Here is a 15,421-nt window from a genome sequence, read left to right as displayed (position 1 = left end):
CAGGAACATTAGTAAGTAGTACTCGTTTGGGGGTGTAGGCTGAATTAAATGAATAATTACCTAATTTTTTTGTCAAGACATCTTTGTGTGTGTTTTTTTGTTGTTTGTTTGTTTTTTTTTGAGACAGAGTCTTGCCCTGTCGCCCAGGCTGGAGTGCAGTGGCGCAATCTTGGCTCACTGCAACCTCTGCCTCCCAGGTTCAAGCGATTCTCCTGCCTCAGCCTACCGAGTAGCTGGGACTACAGGTGCATGCCACCACGCCCAGCTAATTTTTTGTATGTTTTGTGTTTTGTTTTTTTTTCAGTAAAGATGGGGTTTCACCATGTTAGCTAGGATGGTCTCGATCTTCTGACCTTGTGATCCACCTGCCTCGGCCTCCCAAAGTGCTGGGATTACATGCGTGAGCCACCATGCCTGGCCTTAAGACATCTTAAACAATGTCAAAAGACAAGATGTGGTTAATTTTTCTGAATATTTCATGAGTGCTTGGAGAAAAAAAATCTGTATTCTTTCTTTTTTGTGTCCACAAAAAATAATGATAAACTCGGAAAAATATATGAAACATATGTTGGATAAAATGCTGCTATCCCTAATATAGGGAGATTCTATCATTTGGCCCCAGTTTTAAAAGCAGGCAAAAGATAGGAGCATCAAATCCTTCAAGAAGAAATCTAGATGATCAATAAACATGAAAAGATGTTGATGATTTGCTGTTTTTTTCTACTGTTTTCCCAATTCTCTATTTTTCTGATTTTTGGAGTTCTCTTTATTATTTCCTTTCTTTTCTTCTTCTTTTACATAGTAAGCACAAGCAGTCTTTCTTCTTTTTTTAAAAAAATGACAGATAAAACTGTAATATATTTATCATGTTGAACATGGCGTTTTGAAATATATATACATTGTGGAATGGCTAAATTGAGCTAATTCATATACACATTACCTCATATAGTTACTATTTTGTGGTGAGAACACTTAAAATCTACTCTTAGCATTTTTCAAGAATACAATATATTGATTATAGTTATAACAATATATTGTACAATAGATTTCTTGAATTTATTTCTCCTATCTAACTAAAACTTTGTTACTTTTGACCAATATCACCCCCAATCCCCGCTTCTCCAGCCCCTGGTAATCACCTTTCTACTCTGTACATTTTTTTTTTGAGATGGAGTCTTGCTATGTTGCCCTGGCTGGAGTACAGTAGTGTGATCTCAGCTCACTGCAACCTCCACCTCCCAGGCTCAAGCAATTCTCCTGCTTCAGCCTCCTGAGTAGCAGGGATTACAGGTGCATGCCACCATGCCAGGCTAATTTTTGCATTTTTAGTAGAGACAGGGTTTTGCCACGTTGGCCAGGCTGGTCTCGAACTCCTGACCTCAAGTGATCTGCCCGCTTTGGCCTCCCAAAGTGCTAGGATAACAGGCGTGAGCCACCATGCCTGGCCTCTACTCTCTACTTCTACAGAATCAGCATGTTTTGCTCTACTGAATAATATAAAATGACATAAGGAATTTTCTTTTCATTGAACATAGTTAGAACTTACCCTGAAGCTATCTCCATAGGTGGCCATAAGACCCAGGCTTGGCCAACCAGAATACTGAATATTCTTGGTACCATGATTTCTCCAGGAAAGGACATTTAATTAAGCTGAGGCAACCAAACCCATTCAAAACTAAATTGAAACTTTTTCCCGGGCAACCAGGATGGAAGTGTTCACTTTTCTGCTGTGAGTGGAGCTGTAAGAACATTAATTTGGAGCTTGTATAAGCTTTTGCAACCTCAAGGAGAGAGGAAAGAGCCTGATTGTGGTAGGTTTATGGACAATCCTGATGGATACCTGTTAAGACACACATAAAAATTAGAATGTGCTAGTCTCTAATTGTGGAGCAGTAAGAATTTCTTCTAATGGTAATAGAGTGGTCCCTTAAGATTCTGAGAATCTCTGACCTGTCTGATTCCTCACTACAGACGGGCTACTAAGAACATCCAATTTGAGAGACGCTGATATGTTTAATACCGACCTTGCAGGGTTTCTTTGCTGGCTTAGTGGTCAAAGGGAAAACAATGTCAATAAATTCCCAGTTAACATCCTTGCCAATATTTGAAACAAGATCAACCTTTCTAGTCCAGCCTACTTTATTAACTAAAAATCGGGCCAACAGAGAGGAACACATAACTTAGATATGAAGAAGGACTGGGTCCTCTGGAGACTGGTTCGTGATCCCCAGGGAGATTTACCATTTTCACTAGTTCAAGGCTGTTTTTATTATTTTCTTAATTTCAGTTTCTCCCATGATGCACATAAAGTTAATTTGGGCTCTGCCAGACTCTTCACTGCTTTCCCATAATGGCTGATGCACGTTTTCCACTCTTTGTTTTATAGATGAGACAGCTTGCCAGTCAGCAGCTTTTGTCTCTAATCAGGGAGCTCAGTTCCAGGTCCTAACTTCTATTAGACTCATCTATAATCTTGTATGACTGTGAAAATATGGTCCCAGCTACCCACCCGTATTTCTAGGTCTGATAGCCTCAGAAGCTGTTGGCTTCCGCTGCCACTGACCATTGTGGTTTTGGCCTAACTCTTCATTTCTGGCATCTAGAAATGTTTCCTTCTAGTTTTCATATTTGCTTAAGTTCTTTTAAAAAATGTATCTAGTATTTTCCTGTATTTAGTCTGTGGGTGGATGCAAAGCCCTTCTGAATCAAACCAATCATTCATAGTAGCTAGGAATTTAATTATACTCTGTATTCTATGCCATCTTTTGTCTCTGCCCAATACCACCTTTTTTTGGGCGGGGGGGCGGGTAGAATTTCCTTTTGGAGGTTTCTGTCTTCTAGCTTTAGGCTAGTAAGCTGGATGAGATGATTTCTAGACCTCCTGTAGGGCTATCAATCTGAGCCTTTGCTGTATGTCCTGGTAGGTGTAGCCAGTGCATCAGCGAACATACTCACTGCCTTGTCCTCCTTGTCCTGACTGCAAGGGCTTTTCAGTTCACTACTCTGGTTTGTCTCTGTGCTCTTCCTTGGCTGCATGAGGATACATCCAGTGCTCCCTTTGCCATGCAGGGCATTTCCAGAGGCTGTTTAAGGTCTGCTGCCTAGATGCCCCCTCCCCTTCTTCTGCTCCCTCTCCATGATGGGCATGGGAGAAACGCTGAGGTCTTGCAGGTTTCCTGGGCTACTCTTGGGAAAGGGCAGCACAGCTTCTGCTCTGGAGAACTATGCCCCCCTCCACTGACTTACCCAGAAGAGACAGAGCCTAGGTCCCCTCCCTGGAGATCCACAAGACCTAAACCCTCTTATTCTCATTCTTCTCCTCTATCTCCCAAGTTTGGGGAAATTTTCTTTGGTGTCTAGAGCAAGAGAAACCGACTCTCGGGGCATATAATATATTCTAAATCTTTTGCCTGCCTTGCCAGGTCCTTGGTTTTTTTTTGCCTGAAAGCTAAGAATGAACTCTTTTGTTCTCTGTGTTCTGCTGTGTCATCCTTTCCCTGAAGTGGGAAGATGGAATGCCCTGGCTGCCTGGGCTGAAGGAAGGTCACAGGGAACAATGAGGAAAAACCCTGTGAATATCTTGACACTCTGTTAATCACAAATGCTTGGGTTCTGTGTGTCATCCCCAGCTAGAACTCCACTACAATTTTTGGGAGGCGTTCTATTATTTTTTAGTACTTTATAATTAGTTGATGGATATATTTAGTAGGTTAACCTGAAATTAGCTAATTAAATCATTTGGCATATCTCCTCTATGATATCAAAACATCCCTCTTTAGTTTCTTAAATTCTAGTCTGCTATTTATTCAACTCCATTCATTCATTCAGTATTTATCACCTACCTAGCGTCAGCTACTGTGGTTTTTGCTGGAGGAAAGTATGAGACAAACAAATAATCCCTTCAGAGGAACCACTGACTCACATGTGGGGGAAAAATAATCCCTTCTCTCAAGATGCTCTTGTTGTGGTGGGAATGCAGACAAACCACCCCAAAATTATAAAGAATGATAAGAGTTATAATAGTGAAATGCACAGAAAAGGGGGCAAAGGAGAGAAGGCCATTAGCTCTGGCTGGCAAAGTAAGAAAAATCTTCACAGAAGAGATGACTCTTGAGTTGGGTCTTGAAGAATGGGTCTTGAAATAGTGAAGGACGAGGAAATGCAAGTTGTGGGGCAGTGGGAAGAAAAGGCAGTTGGGGAGAGGAAGAAGCTGGTGAAGCCCCATAAAGACATGAACATGTACTATGGGAACAGAGAGACTGTGTGGAAGTGAGAGTAGGGGAATGGGGAGCAAAAATAAAATAGGCAGAAAGAGTAGAGCTTTGCGCTTTAGGAAGTCTCTCTCTCTCTCTCTCTTTCTCTCTCTCTCTCTCTCTCTCCCCCCCTGCCCCCCCCCGGAATCTGGCTCTGTTTCCCAGGCTGGAGTACAATGGCACTATCTTCGCTCACTGCAACCTCTGCCTCCCGAGTTTAAGCGATTCTCCTGCCTGGACCTCCTGAGTAGCTGGAACTACAGGCACCCGCCACCACGCCTGGCTAATTTTTTTGTATTTTTAGTAGAGATGGGATTTCACCATGTTGGCCAGCCTGGTCTCTAACTACTGACTTCAAGTGATCTACCTGCCTTGGCCTCCCAAAGTGCTGTGATTACAGATGTGGAGCCACCAAGCCCGGCCCTCTTATTGTTTTCTAAATTTAAGTGATCAAATATACAATTGGGAACTTTTCATGCACATATAATTTTGTAAAGCTCTGTAACTGATACAATGGTGGTAAGAAACTAATAGCTTACCATCTAGTTCATGTGTGTACTAAATAAAATAAATGTACGAATGACTATAAAACAATTTGTATAAAACATATTAATGCTACAATATAACAATTTTATTTGCAGGATAAGAGAGATTAATAACACAGTAGAAAACAATCCATAATCTCAGTGGCTTAGTGGAACAAAAGTTTATTTCTTACTCCTGAGGAGTCTGCTGCAGGCCTGGGAGATTCTCCAGGACAGCTGTCTGACTTGTGTTGGCTCAGCCTTTGGGGCTGCTTTGGTTACAAGGCGCCTCTACCTGGACATGTCTCCATTGTGGCCACTGGAGAGAAGAATGGGCAGGAGCCTCAACTACTGGCAATTAAATGCTTCTACCCAAGTCACTTCTGTTCACATTTCACTGTCAAAACAAGTCATATGATTGTGGCTAACTTCAAGGAGGGCAGGAAAGGACTATCTGCCCATGTGTGAGGATGCAGAGAGGATCAGACAGTAAAAATGCTCAGTAGCATTCAGTAAGATAAACCTAACAGGGCCGGGTGCAGTGGCTCATGCTTGTAATCCCAGCATTTTGGGAGGCTGAGCTGGGCGGACTGCCTGAGGTCACCCCGTCTCTACTAAAAATACAAAAAAAAATTGCCAAGTGTGGTGGTGTGCGCCTGTAATCCCAGCTACTCAGGGAGCTGAGGCAGGGGAATTGCTTGAACCAGGGAGGTGGGGGTTTCAATGAACCGAGATCGCGCCACTGCACTTCAGCCTGGGCGACAGAATGAGACTCCGTCTCAGAAAACAAAAACAAAAACAAAAACAAAAACAAAAAACATAACAATAGAAAGAATGAGGGGCATTCCCAAGCAGAAAGCAATCATACTTAGCATGTCATGTAATAAAAGACAATTCTGCTTTTCTGTCAATCAGTGAAAGGGTGTTCTTTGTTACTTCACTTTATTATGCCAGTAGGAACTGGCCTGCTGGAGCTATTAATTCAATCCTAGCTCCCAAGCTGGTTGATTTCGTAGAGTCTATAAGACTTCCATGCTTTCTCCATATCTTTGTTCCTTTCTTTTATGTCTCAGATATGTAGCCTAAGGAAATGGGATCTGTGTAACAGAGTTTCTGGGAAGGTTCTAGAAGGTCTCAGTCTACCTTCCCAGAACTTTTCATTGCTTCTTTGAAGACATGGGTCTTTTTGAACAAAGGTTTTTTAAGTGGTTCAACCAAAATGACTTAACCTACTCAATTAGTAATGCCTCCATCTTGGAACTTAGATACCTATTAATAAGAGAGCCATCAGGGTGCAACCAGAAATTCAGCATAAGAACAATGGCAGTTGGTTATATTGATCTTAAATAAATAGAAGGGAAAAAGTGGTCCCAGGGCTTTATAAAAAGTGAGAACTCATTAAACTAAAAACCAAGAAACCCGAGTTTTCATTCTTCTTGTAAGCACTTGGGAGAAAGTCAGGAACTTCTGTGTCTTTCTTATTTATTTTGTCTTTCCTTCTTACCCAATTCTTAATTATCATTCAGTATGAGTAAAAAGAGAGAATACTTGTCTACCTGTCTTAAAATTACAATTATCAAATTATTCCAAACTTTTTTTTAGTTCTTTGGAAATATGTATTACCACATATATATAAAAGAACAAGAAATCTCTACATTAGCTCTCAACAGGGGATATAAAATAAATGAAACATAACTTTCCTATATTTTAAGAAGTTGGCTGCTTTAATAACTACGAAGATTCAAGTTGTTGATATTATGTTTTAAAGTGAAATTTGGAACTGGAATTTATAATATTGTGATTGAAAACACGAGCGTTTTTTGAGACTATTAGGAAAGATAATTCAGAAATTAATGTGTAGGCTTTAGAAGGAACTGAAACCAAGCAAATACTGTTTAAAAAAAAAAATCCCAGTTCTCCACTGCGAGTGGCCCCCTCTCTAGGGGGCAGCAGAGACGCCCGGGAGGAGACGGAGATCGCGGCGACTCAAGAGAGGCCAAGTGGGTCCGGGCAGTGCCCGCGCCAGGCTCTAAGCTGCAGCCCCAAGGGCGGGGGTCGAAGGAAGAGGCGGAGAGGCGGCTTCACAGATAAGCTTTTGCAGGCGACGCTCTCCGCCCGCCGGACGGGAGGCGGGGTAGCAGCCCGATTAAAGAAGCAGCCTGGAAGGAAGGAAGGAAGGAGCGAGGGAGGGACGGGAACGGCAGGAGGAGGAGCAGCGAGCTGGGCTGCAGCTGCGGCGGGAGGAGGAGCGGCCCTCGCGAGGCCACGTTTTGTTTTTGTTATTTTCCATTGGAGTAGTTGTCGGAGGCCTTTTCCGAGGACTGACCGCGCCGCAGCCCGGCAGCCCCGACCTTCCAGGTGACAGCCGGTCACCCTGGTAGGAGTCAGCTCCGCCCCAAGTCACCCCCTCCCGCCCACAGCCCCATTCCCCGCCCAGCCACCCAGTGCCTGCCCGAGGCGAGCGCGGCGGCCGCAGCGGGGCTGCAGCGCTGGAGCCGGCGGCCGCGGGGACCCTCGGCGTGGTCCTCTGACCCTGCAAACCCGCGACGGAGGAAGGGGAGGTCCTGCCCGAGGCGCCAGCCCGAGGAGGAGGATGCCCATTTAACCCGCCCTCGCCTGCCGGGCGCTTGCCTCGGTGCCCGCCGCCGGAGCCTCCGAGCCGCGCCCGTGGAAGTGCTGCATGGGGCAGGGCTGCTGAAGCGCGGAGTTCGGGGTCGCGCCGCTCCCAGGCAGGCGCGGGAGCCCGGTGCGGCAGTTGGCACAGTTTCGGCGGCGCCTTCTGCGCGGGAGTGGGGGGCGCCGTGCGCCCGGCCGGCCTCCGCGGTGCCCTGGTGAGGCGAGAGTTATGGAGCCGCCCAGCTGCATTCAGGATGAGCCGTTCCCGCACCCCCTGGAGCCCGAGCCGGGCGTCTCAGCTCAGCCCGGCCCCGGGAAGCCAAGCGATAAGCGGTTCCGGCTGTGGTACGTTGGGGGGTCGTGCCTGGACCACAGGACCACGCTGCCTATGCTGCCCTGGCTCATGGCCGAGATCCGCAGGCGCAGCCAGAAGCCCGAGGCGGGCGGCTGCGGGGCGCCGGCGGCCCGCGAGGTGATCCTGGTGCTCAGCGCGCCCTTCCTGCGTTGCGTCCCCGCGCCGGGCGCTGGGGCCTCGGGGGGCACTAGTCCGTCGGCCACGCAGCCCAACCCGGCCGTGTTCATCTTCGAGCACAAGGCGCAGCACATCTCGCGCTTCATCCACAACAGCCACGACCTCACCTACTTTGCTTACCTGATCAAGGCGCAGCCCGACGACCCCGAGTCGCAGATGGCCTGCCACGTTTTCCGCGCCACAGACCCCAGCCAGGCAAGACCCGGGTTCGGAGGCGCGGGGGCGGGCTCGGCCCTGGGGGATCGGGGAGCAGGGCGGGAGGGGCGGGGACCCCACTTTAAGGACCGACTGTGGTTTGGCTGCAGGCGCGCGCGCTCCACGTGGCGCGCTCAAGCGCCGGCTCGTCCCTTTCCCTGGACCTTGGGAGTGGGAGAGAAGGCGTTCGGGGGCTGGGCGAGCGGCGGGAGCGGCCGGCCGGCTACAGCAGGGACCCGGAGGGAAAAGGACAGCGGTCCCGGGATGGAGGGGGAGCTGGCGCGTCCAAGGAGCACGCGTGGAGGAGCGCGCGTCCCGGGAGGACGGCGGTGTCTGGAGTGTGACCGGAGATGGCTTGCTTGCCGTGTGTGTGTGTCTTGTGTGTGTGTGTGTGTGCGTGTGCGCGCGAGCGCGTGTATGAACTCAGAAGGTTGGGTTCCTAGAGGTCCTCACTAGTTCTCAATCGCGGTCAAATCCTTGACCGGTTTGGCTGGTCGCGTCATCTTCGCAGCAGCACCTGCAGGTCTCCGGTCTGGGAGGCAATTTCCGAGCGGGGCTTAGAGAAAAGTTACTAGACATCGTCAGATTGTCTGCAAAGAAGGATTCTACATTTGGATATTGAATGGAAAGAAGCCCTTTTTTTTGCGGTTTTTAAACACACTTATTGGAGGCAGTGTAGTAGAACAGGTTTCTAATATCATTTTTTAAATTTTTTTCACTTTTGTTTTTAATATTTTTTTTTTTTCCAGAGTCTTCTATATCGAATTACCAAACAGTAAACTTTTACTTCCTTAAAAACAGATATGGTCCTTATGGAACAGGGAGAGGAGAACTTGACTATGCAGTGATTGTGACTTTGAAAACGGGGTTTTTCCCCTTTAATTTGTAATGAGTTTTTCCCCCCATATCAAAAGCTTCCAAAATGCTGTTTTAAAAATGGTTATTTACTGTTTGCACAGTACTTTAGGTTCTTTGGAAAAATAGTGTTGTCTAAATATAAATAAAGTCTCAGGTTGCACCATGTGGCTTTCTTTTGGTAACTGGGAAATTAATCATAGTCAGATGAGAAAAACATCCTGTAAATATGGCTTTTTATTTCACAATTCTTCTGTCTGTAATTGAAAGACTTAGTTCAGCAGTTTTCACAAAAGGCTTGTAGTTGAATTGAAGAAAATAATAGTTCACTGTCTTAGATTTCATCAGTTACTTTGAAAAATAGTTAATTTGTTTTTTTTGTTTTTTGTTTTTTGTTTTTGAGACGGAGTCTCGCCCAGACTGGAGCGCAGTGGTGTGATCTCGGCTCACTGCAGCCTCCACCTCCCGGGTTCAAGTGATTCTCGTGCCTCAGCCTCCCGAGTAGCTGGCATTACAGGCGCCCAACGATCAGAACTCCTAATGTGAAGTTATGTTTATGGCATAACTGTTATGTTTATGGCAAAATATCGTACTAAAATTATTTCAAGATCGTAACCACGATTTAATGAATTTAATTTTGTGAACATTTGTTCAAAACTTATTTTTAGCTTTCACATATGTTAAAATTGGAAAGTTTCTGAAAGCTATTACATTTTAGTGTATTACATTTTTCTGGTTCTGGTGGTAAAGAGGAGCCAGTTGCATTTTTCCAGGACTTTAAGGAACTTTTCATGACTCTTGGGGGTTTATGTTAAAGTTATTTCCCCCCAGCGACATCTGATGCATGACACATTGTTGCTAATCTTATTGATGGTCCTGGCACCTTTAATTCTCAACAGCTGCTGTTGAGTTCTTCTTGGTCTCATTGGTAGGAAGTTAATTATAAACATTCCTTTATTTTCCTCCATTATATATTTAAGCATTAGAGGCTGAACTATATAAATATTAATATGTTTAGGCTCACTTCCCCCTTTTAGTCCAGTGGGGGCAGTGGTAGTCATATGACTTCCTCATAAAAGTTCAAGAAAACCTCTAACTTTCCTGTTTATTGCCTTTTCCCAGATGAGTGTTTGATCTAAAGATATGAATTACTATTTGCTCTTAACCAAGAGATTCCCTGGCAGAGGATTATTCATTTGAAGGGCCAGATGTAGTGTCTCTAGAGAGCATCTCCAGCCATTAATCGGTGGTTACAAACTCAAATAACGAAGAAGAGGGTTGAGTGAGGACCATGGAGGACTGGATAGTGGGTGGCCTTTCTCAAGGTGCTACTTAGCTCCACTTGGAAATTGCATGAATAGGATGCAAGTCTAGCGTTGCTAGAGCTGCTGATTTCCCAAGAGAGAGTGGAAATCTGAATTTTTATATATGACCCCGCATTTTAAAGTATTGGCAAATATTGTAAACATTTAAGAATCCTATCTGGGCCAAACAATACACATCTGAGAGATGGCTTTAGAGATCCATAAGCGGCCACTTTTGATCTTTGGCATAAATATTTGTTGAGTGGACAAGCGCAGTCATTGACACTATGTACTGTTTGCTGTATTTCCTTTAGAGCATCCAGGTTCATTTGATATGGCTGTCATAGTAGGGGAAGTTGGGACCGTCCTTTTTGAAGAATTTACCAGAAAAATTCCCAGAAGTGTTGATTCTGCAGCTGGACATGTTAAAGGGGTCAGTTCAACATATTATCATCCAGCAGTATGCTTCATGCAGAGTTGGCTGTGGATAGTTCTAGGGACCCTTGAAATCAGAAGGAAGACCTGCTGTTTGCTTTGTTCTGAGTTCTACATTTGAAGTGGAGAATTATTTATTTGGACTTAAGATCATTGTTAAGAGAGACTCCTAAGTGTTTCCCTCAGTCTTTGACAAAGTCTACAAAGTCTACAAACGTAGCCTAGAGCAGTAGACCTGCAAACATCCCGTAACATACTTGCCTGTGGTTTGTCTGTCATGCCTATTCCTTTAATGCAATGGCCCTATCTGTTGGATGACCGTATACTTTATGGTTTGATACGGGACAATTTTATTGTTAAAAGGGGCACCACTAATAATTATACAAGCACTGTGAGTAATAAACCTGGACTGTTCAGGACAAACCGGGATATACGGTCACCATGGCAAAGTTTGTGTTCATGCAGAGCCACTGAGTTGGAGGATTGTGGTTACTAACATAAAATGATAATGTCTTCAAGAGTATCTACTCACATATTGGAGTTGGATCTACATTTGACCTTAGAGCTGGGAGTGCTGTACTAATCGCTTGGGGGTCTATTGTGGGGAGTTGCCACAGTGATGTGTTCTCTCTTGGCTCCATACCTCCCTTTGGGTCAGAGTCAATTTAAGGATGTGTGTCAGGAGAAGCATTCAACCAGAATGGCTTGATGCACCACTGTTTCTCCAAGTGCAAAGAGAAATGGAGATGGGGGTGAAATGTTTGCCAATGCAGATCTGTCTCTAGTCAAGCCTATGTAGTCTTATACAGGAGGAATGTCAGGCTTAGCACATTTCAGCTAAACTTGAATATTTGAACCGGGAAAAGGGCTTAATCCCTTTGGCATGAAGTGAATTATAGACTTAAACTGATTGGGGAAACAAGAATATCTGATTCTCTCCCAAAGGTCTAGGATAGGTCACTAATACTCTGTAAATATTTATCCACTTGCAAAAAGAGTCTGTATGGCATTACCCAAATTTTTCTGTTAAAAAGTTATTTTATGTTATACATATATTACCACAATAAAAAATAAAGCAGGAGTTGTTATTGAAAATATGAGACTTTGTTATGTTAATTTTCAATTAACATTTGCCTGTGAGTTTTGAAGCATCATTATATTTTATAATTATAAGATGAACAATCATTTAAAAGGTAAAAACATGATTGTTATAATGTTTATTGGTTGTTTTTGTGTATTATTTACTGAAGGTTGCAAGAATGATTTTAAAGAGACTTTACAAATTGTGTTCTTAAGATTAAAAAAAGGAATTTAATGCCAGTTTTTTCCCAACTCTCAGTTCTCTTAAAAATGTTTATTACTATCTGAGCTTTATTCACGTAACCAGTTTTTTTGTCAATATATTTTTAGAAGGTCATTTTTCAGTTCTTTTTCAAAGTTGATGGTTAGTAGCTTTGAGAATATGCTAGTAAGAATACCGGAGAAATTGAAACCTGGAAGACTTCACCTCTCTGTGCTTTCTAAGAAGTTTGTTCTGTGGACAGATAGATCTATCTCTTTTTTTGTAATCATTTTTTATTCTCTCTCCTCCCTGCAGTCTGAAGTGGAGGTTAATTTGCCTTGGCTCTGTGGTAGAATCTTGACTGCAATATCTGGGGGAAAGGTACAAACATAGCCCTGAGACTCCCAGCCACAAGGGAGCACATTATGATAGGAGCCCTAAGCTGAAAATTGAAGGTGTTCAGTGTCAGGGCTTGATTATTAGAAACCAGAGATTCTCGAACTTCAGTGTGTGTGTCAGAATTACCTAGAGGGCTTCTTAAAAGAGACCACTGGACCCTACCCTCAATTTCTGATTTAACAAGTTCTCTGGTGATGCTCAAACTACTGGCTGGGTGACCACAGTTTTAGGAACCCTGTGCTAAGTTATTTGGTTCATTTGGTTGGCTGTATGACCGTTTCTGTTCCCCTAGATATTTTTGTAGTCTTTCTCAGACTTGAAAGTTCAAGTTGAATGTGAGGAGAAATAATATTTGACTCTGGAATATTTTTAAGAAGCTCTTCATCTTCTAGCTCAATGATTTGCCTATCCTTTTCCTGATATAGACATTATTCTGCCAGACATCATAAGACCATGCAAATGTCGAATGAAAACTTTGCCTTTCAGCCAAAAGTTTTAAGTTCTGCAGGTGGAATAAACAGTCCGTTTTGAGGGTAATACAGATAACCTAAAAATCTGAAGTTCAAAGTGTTTTAACGTCAGAAACGTTTTGAGCATCAACATGACACTACAGGTAGAAAATTGTTCACCTGATTTCATGTGATCACAGTCAAAACACACAAAATTATTAAACATATTGTATAAAATTACCTTGAGGCTATGTGTATAAGGTGTATAGAAACACAAATGAAGTTTTTTTGTTGTAGTTTATTTTTTTGAGGTGAAGTCTCGCATTGTCGCCCAGGCTGGAGTGCAGTGGTGCGATCTCGGCTCACTGCAACCTCCGCCTCTCAGGTTCAAGTGATTCTCCTGCCTCAGCCGCCCAGGTAGCTGGGATTACAGGAGTGTACCACCACGCCCAGCTAATTTTTGTATTTTTAGTAGAGATGGGGTTTCACCATGTTGGCCAGGCTGGTCTCAAACTCCTGACCTCAAGTGATCTGCCCGCCTGGGCATCCCAAAGTGCTGGGATTGCAGGTATTAGCCACTGCACCCGGCCAGAAACATAAATGAATTTTATACTTAGACTTGGGTCTCATCCTTAAGATATCTCATTATGTATATGCAAATATTCCAAAATCTGAAAAAAAAATTCAAAATCTGAAACACTTCTGTTCCCAAGTATTTTGGATAAGGCATACTCAACCCGTATATCCTAATTTCAGATTACGATAGTTTTTGAAAAAATTAAAGCTTGATTTACAGCCTGAGTAATAACACCATTCAGTAAGGCAGAGTCTGTTCACATGCCCTTTTCTCATTTTGGAATGAGTAATTGCTTGGTGAGGAAACTGATGATTTCCATGAATTTTCTAGTGTATTATTCTGGTGTATTATTCTAGTGAATAATCTGGTGTATTATTTACCTCATAAGTAAAAGAATCAAGTCAGAAAAATAGCAGCATGCTTAGTATACTGGCTATTAAGAAAATCATGCAAAAACAAGTAGAGTTGGGCAATTTAGTGAATAAGATAATGGCCAGCCTAAATAATTACTGCAAACAATTTTATTTACTTAAAAAAACCTCAAGTCTTCTGTTTGTTTAAAAATATCTGGCTGGTAGTTTCAGAGTCCCCTTTCCTTTAGACTATGTTGGCATGTCTGAACCAAGCCAACATGCAGTTACTTGGATGTAGCCCCTTGGAAAAGTGAAGAACAGATCAATTATGATTTAATGTAATAGTATATTCAGACTTATTTGACCAAGTAAAGGATTTTGCTTGACATATGGTCTGCATAAAATATGTATACAAATTGAATACCTCACTGGGATATGCCAACTCTAAGGATGTCATTGGCTTGTTACTTTAAGGTTGGAATATGGCATGTAATATGGTATGTTGACCTTGCACTGTCAAGTTTGTCTGAGTAGCTCCTTAATGCATTTCCTTAAAAGTAAACGTTTATTGAGCTCTTCCTGGGTGATAGCACTACTCCCACTGCTTCTCTTAGGTGATCACCCTTTAGCTTCACAGTAACTGGGTGAAGTATGTACCAGTATTTCCTTCATTTTATAGATGAGAAAACTGAGATATAGAAAGGTTAAATTATGGGCTGGGCGTGGAGGCTCATGCCTGTAATCCCAGCACTTTGGGAGGCTGAGGCAGGCATATCACCTGAGGTCAGGAGTTCGAGACCAGCCTGGCCAACATGGTGAAACCCCATCTCTACTAAAAATACAAAAATTAGCCAGGTATAGTTGCATATGCCTGTAATCCCAGCTACTTGGGAGGCTGAGGCAGGAGAATCTCTTGAACCCGGGAGATGGAGGTTGCGGTGAGCCTAGATTGTACCACTGCACTTTAGCTTGGGCGACAAAGTGAGATTCAAAAAAAAAAAAAAAAAGGTTAAATTATTTCTCCAAGGTCACAAGACGTGTACTGGTAGAAGCCGATTTCTATCCAGGCAGATTCTAAAGCTTGTTTTCTTTTTCTTTCTTTTTTTTTTTTTTTTTTTGAGACTGAGTCTGGCTCTGTCGCCCAGGCTGGAGTGCAGTGGCGCAATCTCGGCTCACTGCAAGCTCCGCCTCCCAGGTTCACGCCATTCTCCTGCCTCAGCCTCCCGAGTAGCTGGGGCTACAGGCGCACGCCACTAGCCCGGCTAATTTTTTGTATTTTTAGTAGATACGGGGTTTCACCGTGTCAGCCAAGATGGTCTCAATCTCCTGACCTCGTGATCCGCCCGCCTCGGCCTCCCAAAGTGCTGGGATTACAGGCGTGAGCCACCGCGCCCGGCCATTTTTCTTACCTGCTACACTAGGATGCAGTTATTGAAAGTTAGTTTTTAGTTGTCGGTCTTATCAACTTTTATACTATCACTTTTTCCTACTCATATTAAAAATCTCCACAGGTAAATATGCTTATTAAGTTTGTAAAATAATAATTAGTGCTGAATGCACACTTGGGTATAGTTATGCCAGTATGTACTTTCCGTTTTAAGGGGAAATAAAAAAAGTTTGTGTGATTTGTTGGGCTGGTAAAGCTGA

The 15,421-nt window shown here is 43.5% G+C and overlaps 1 protein-coding gene across 3 annotated transcripts in view; it reads left to right on the top strand.

Moving 5' to 3' along the window:
- Positions 1 to 6,728: 6,728 nt before the first annotated feature.
- The window catches only part of TBC1D4 (TBC1 domain family member 4), a 197,249-nt gene continuing 188,556 nt past the window's right edge, over positions 6,729 to 15,421 (top strand). The window contains exon 1 of one of the 3 annotated variants that reach the window (XM_054446949.2): positions 6,729 to 8,120. In XM_054446949.2, coding sequence (XP_054302924.1) covers positions 7,623 to 8,120 — 498 coding nt within the window. In that variant the 5' untranslated portion in view covers positions 6,729 to 7,622. The remainder of the gene's footprint in view (positions 8,121 to 15,421) is intronic. The other 2 variants (XM_054446951.2, XM_063650941.1) reach the window with 2 other exon arrangements.

The sequence above is a fragment of the Pongo pygmaeus genome, chromosome 14 (genome assembly GCF_028885625.2).
Source record: "Pongo pygmaeus isolate AG05252 chromosome 14, NHGRI_mPonPyg2-v2.0_pri, whole genome shotgun sequence".
Taxonomy (NCBI): domain Eukaryota; kingdom Metazoa; phylum Chordata; class Mammalia; order Primates; family Hominidae; genus Pongo; species Pongo pygmaeus.
Note: the sequence above shows the minus strand (reverse complement) of the source record. Positions and strands in the feature narration are given on the sequence as shown.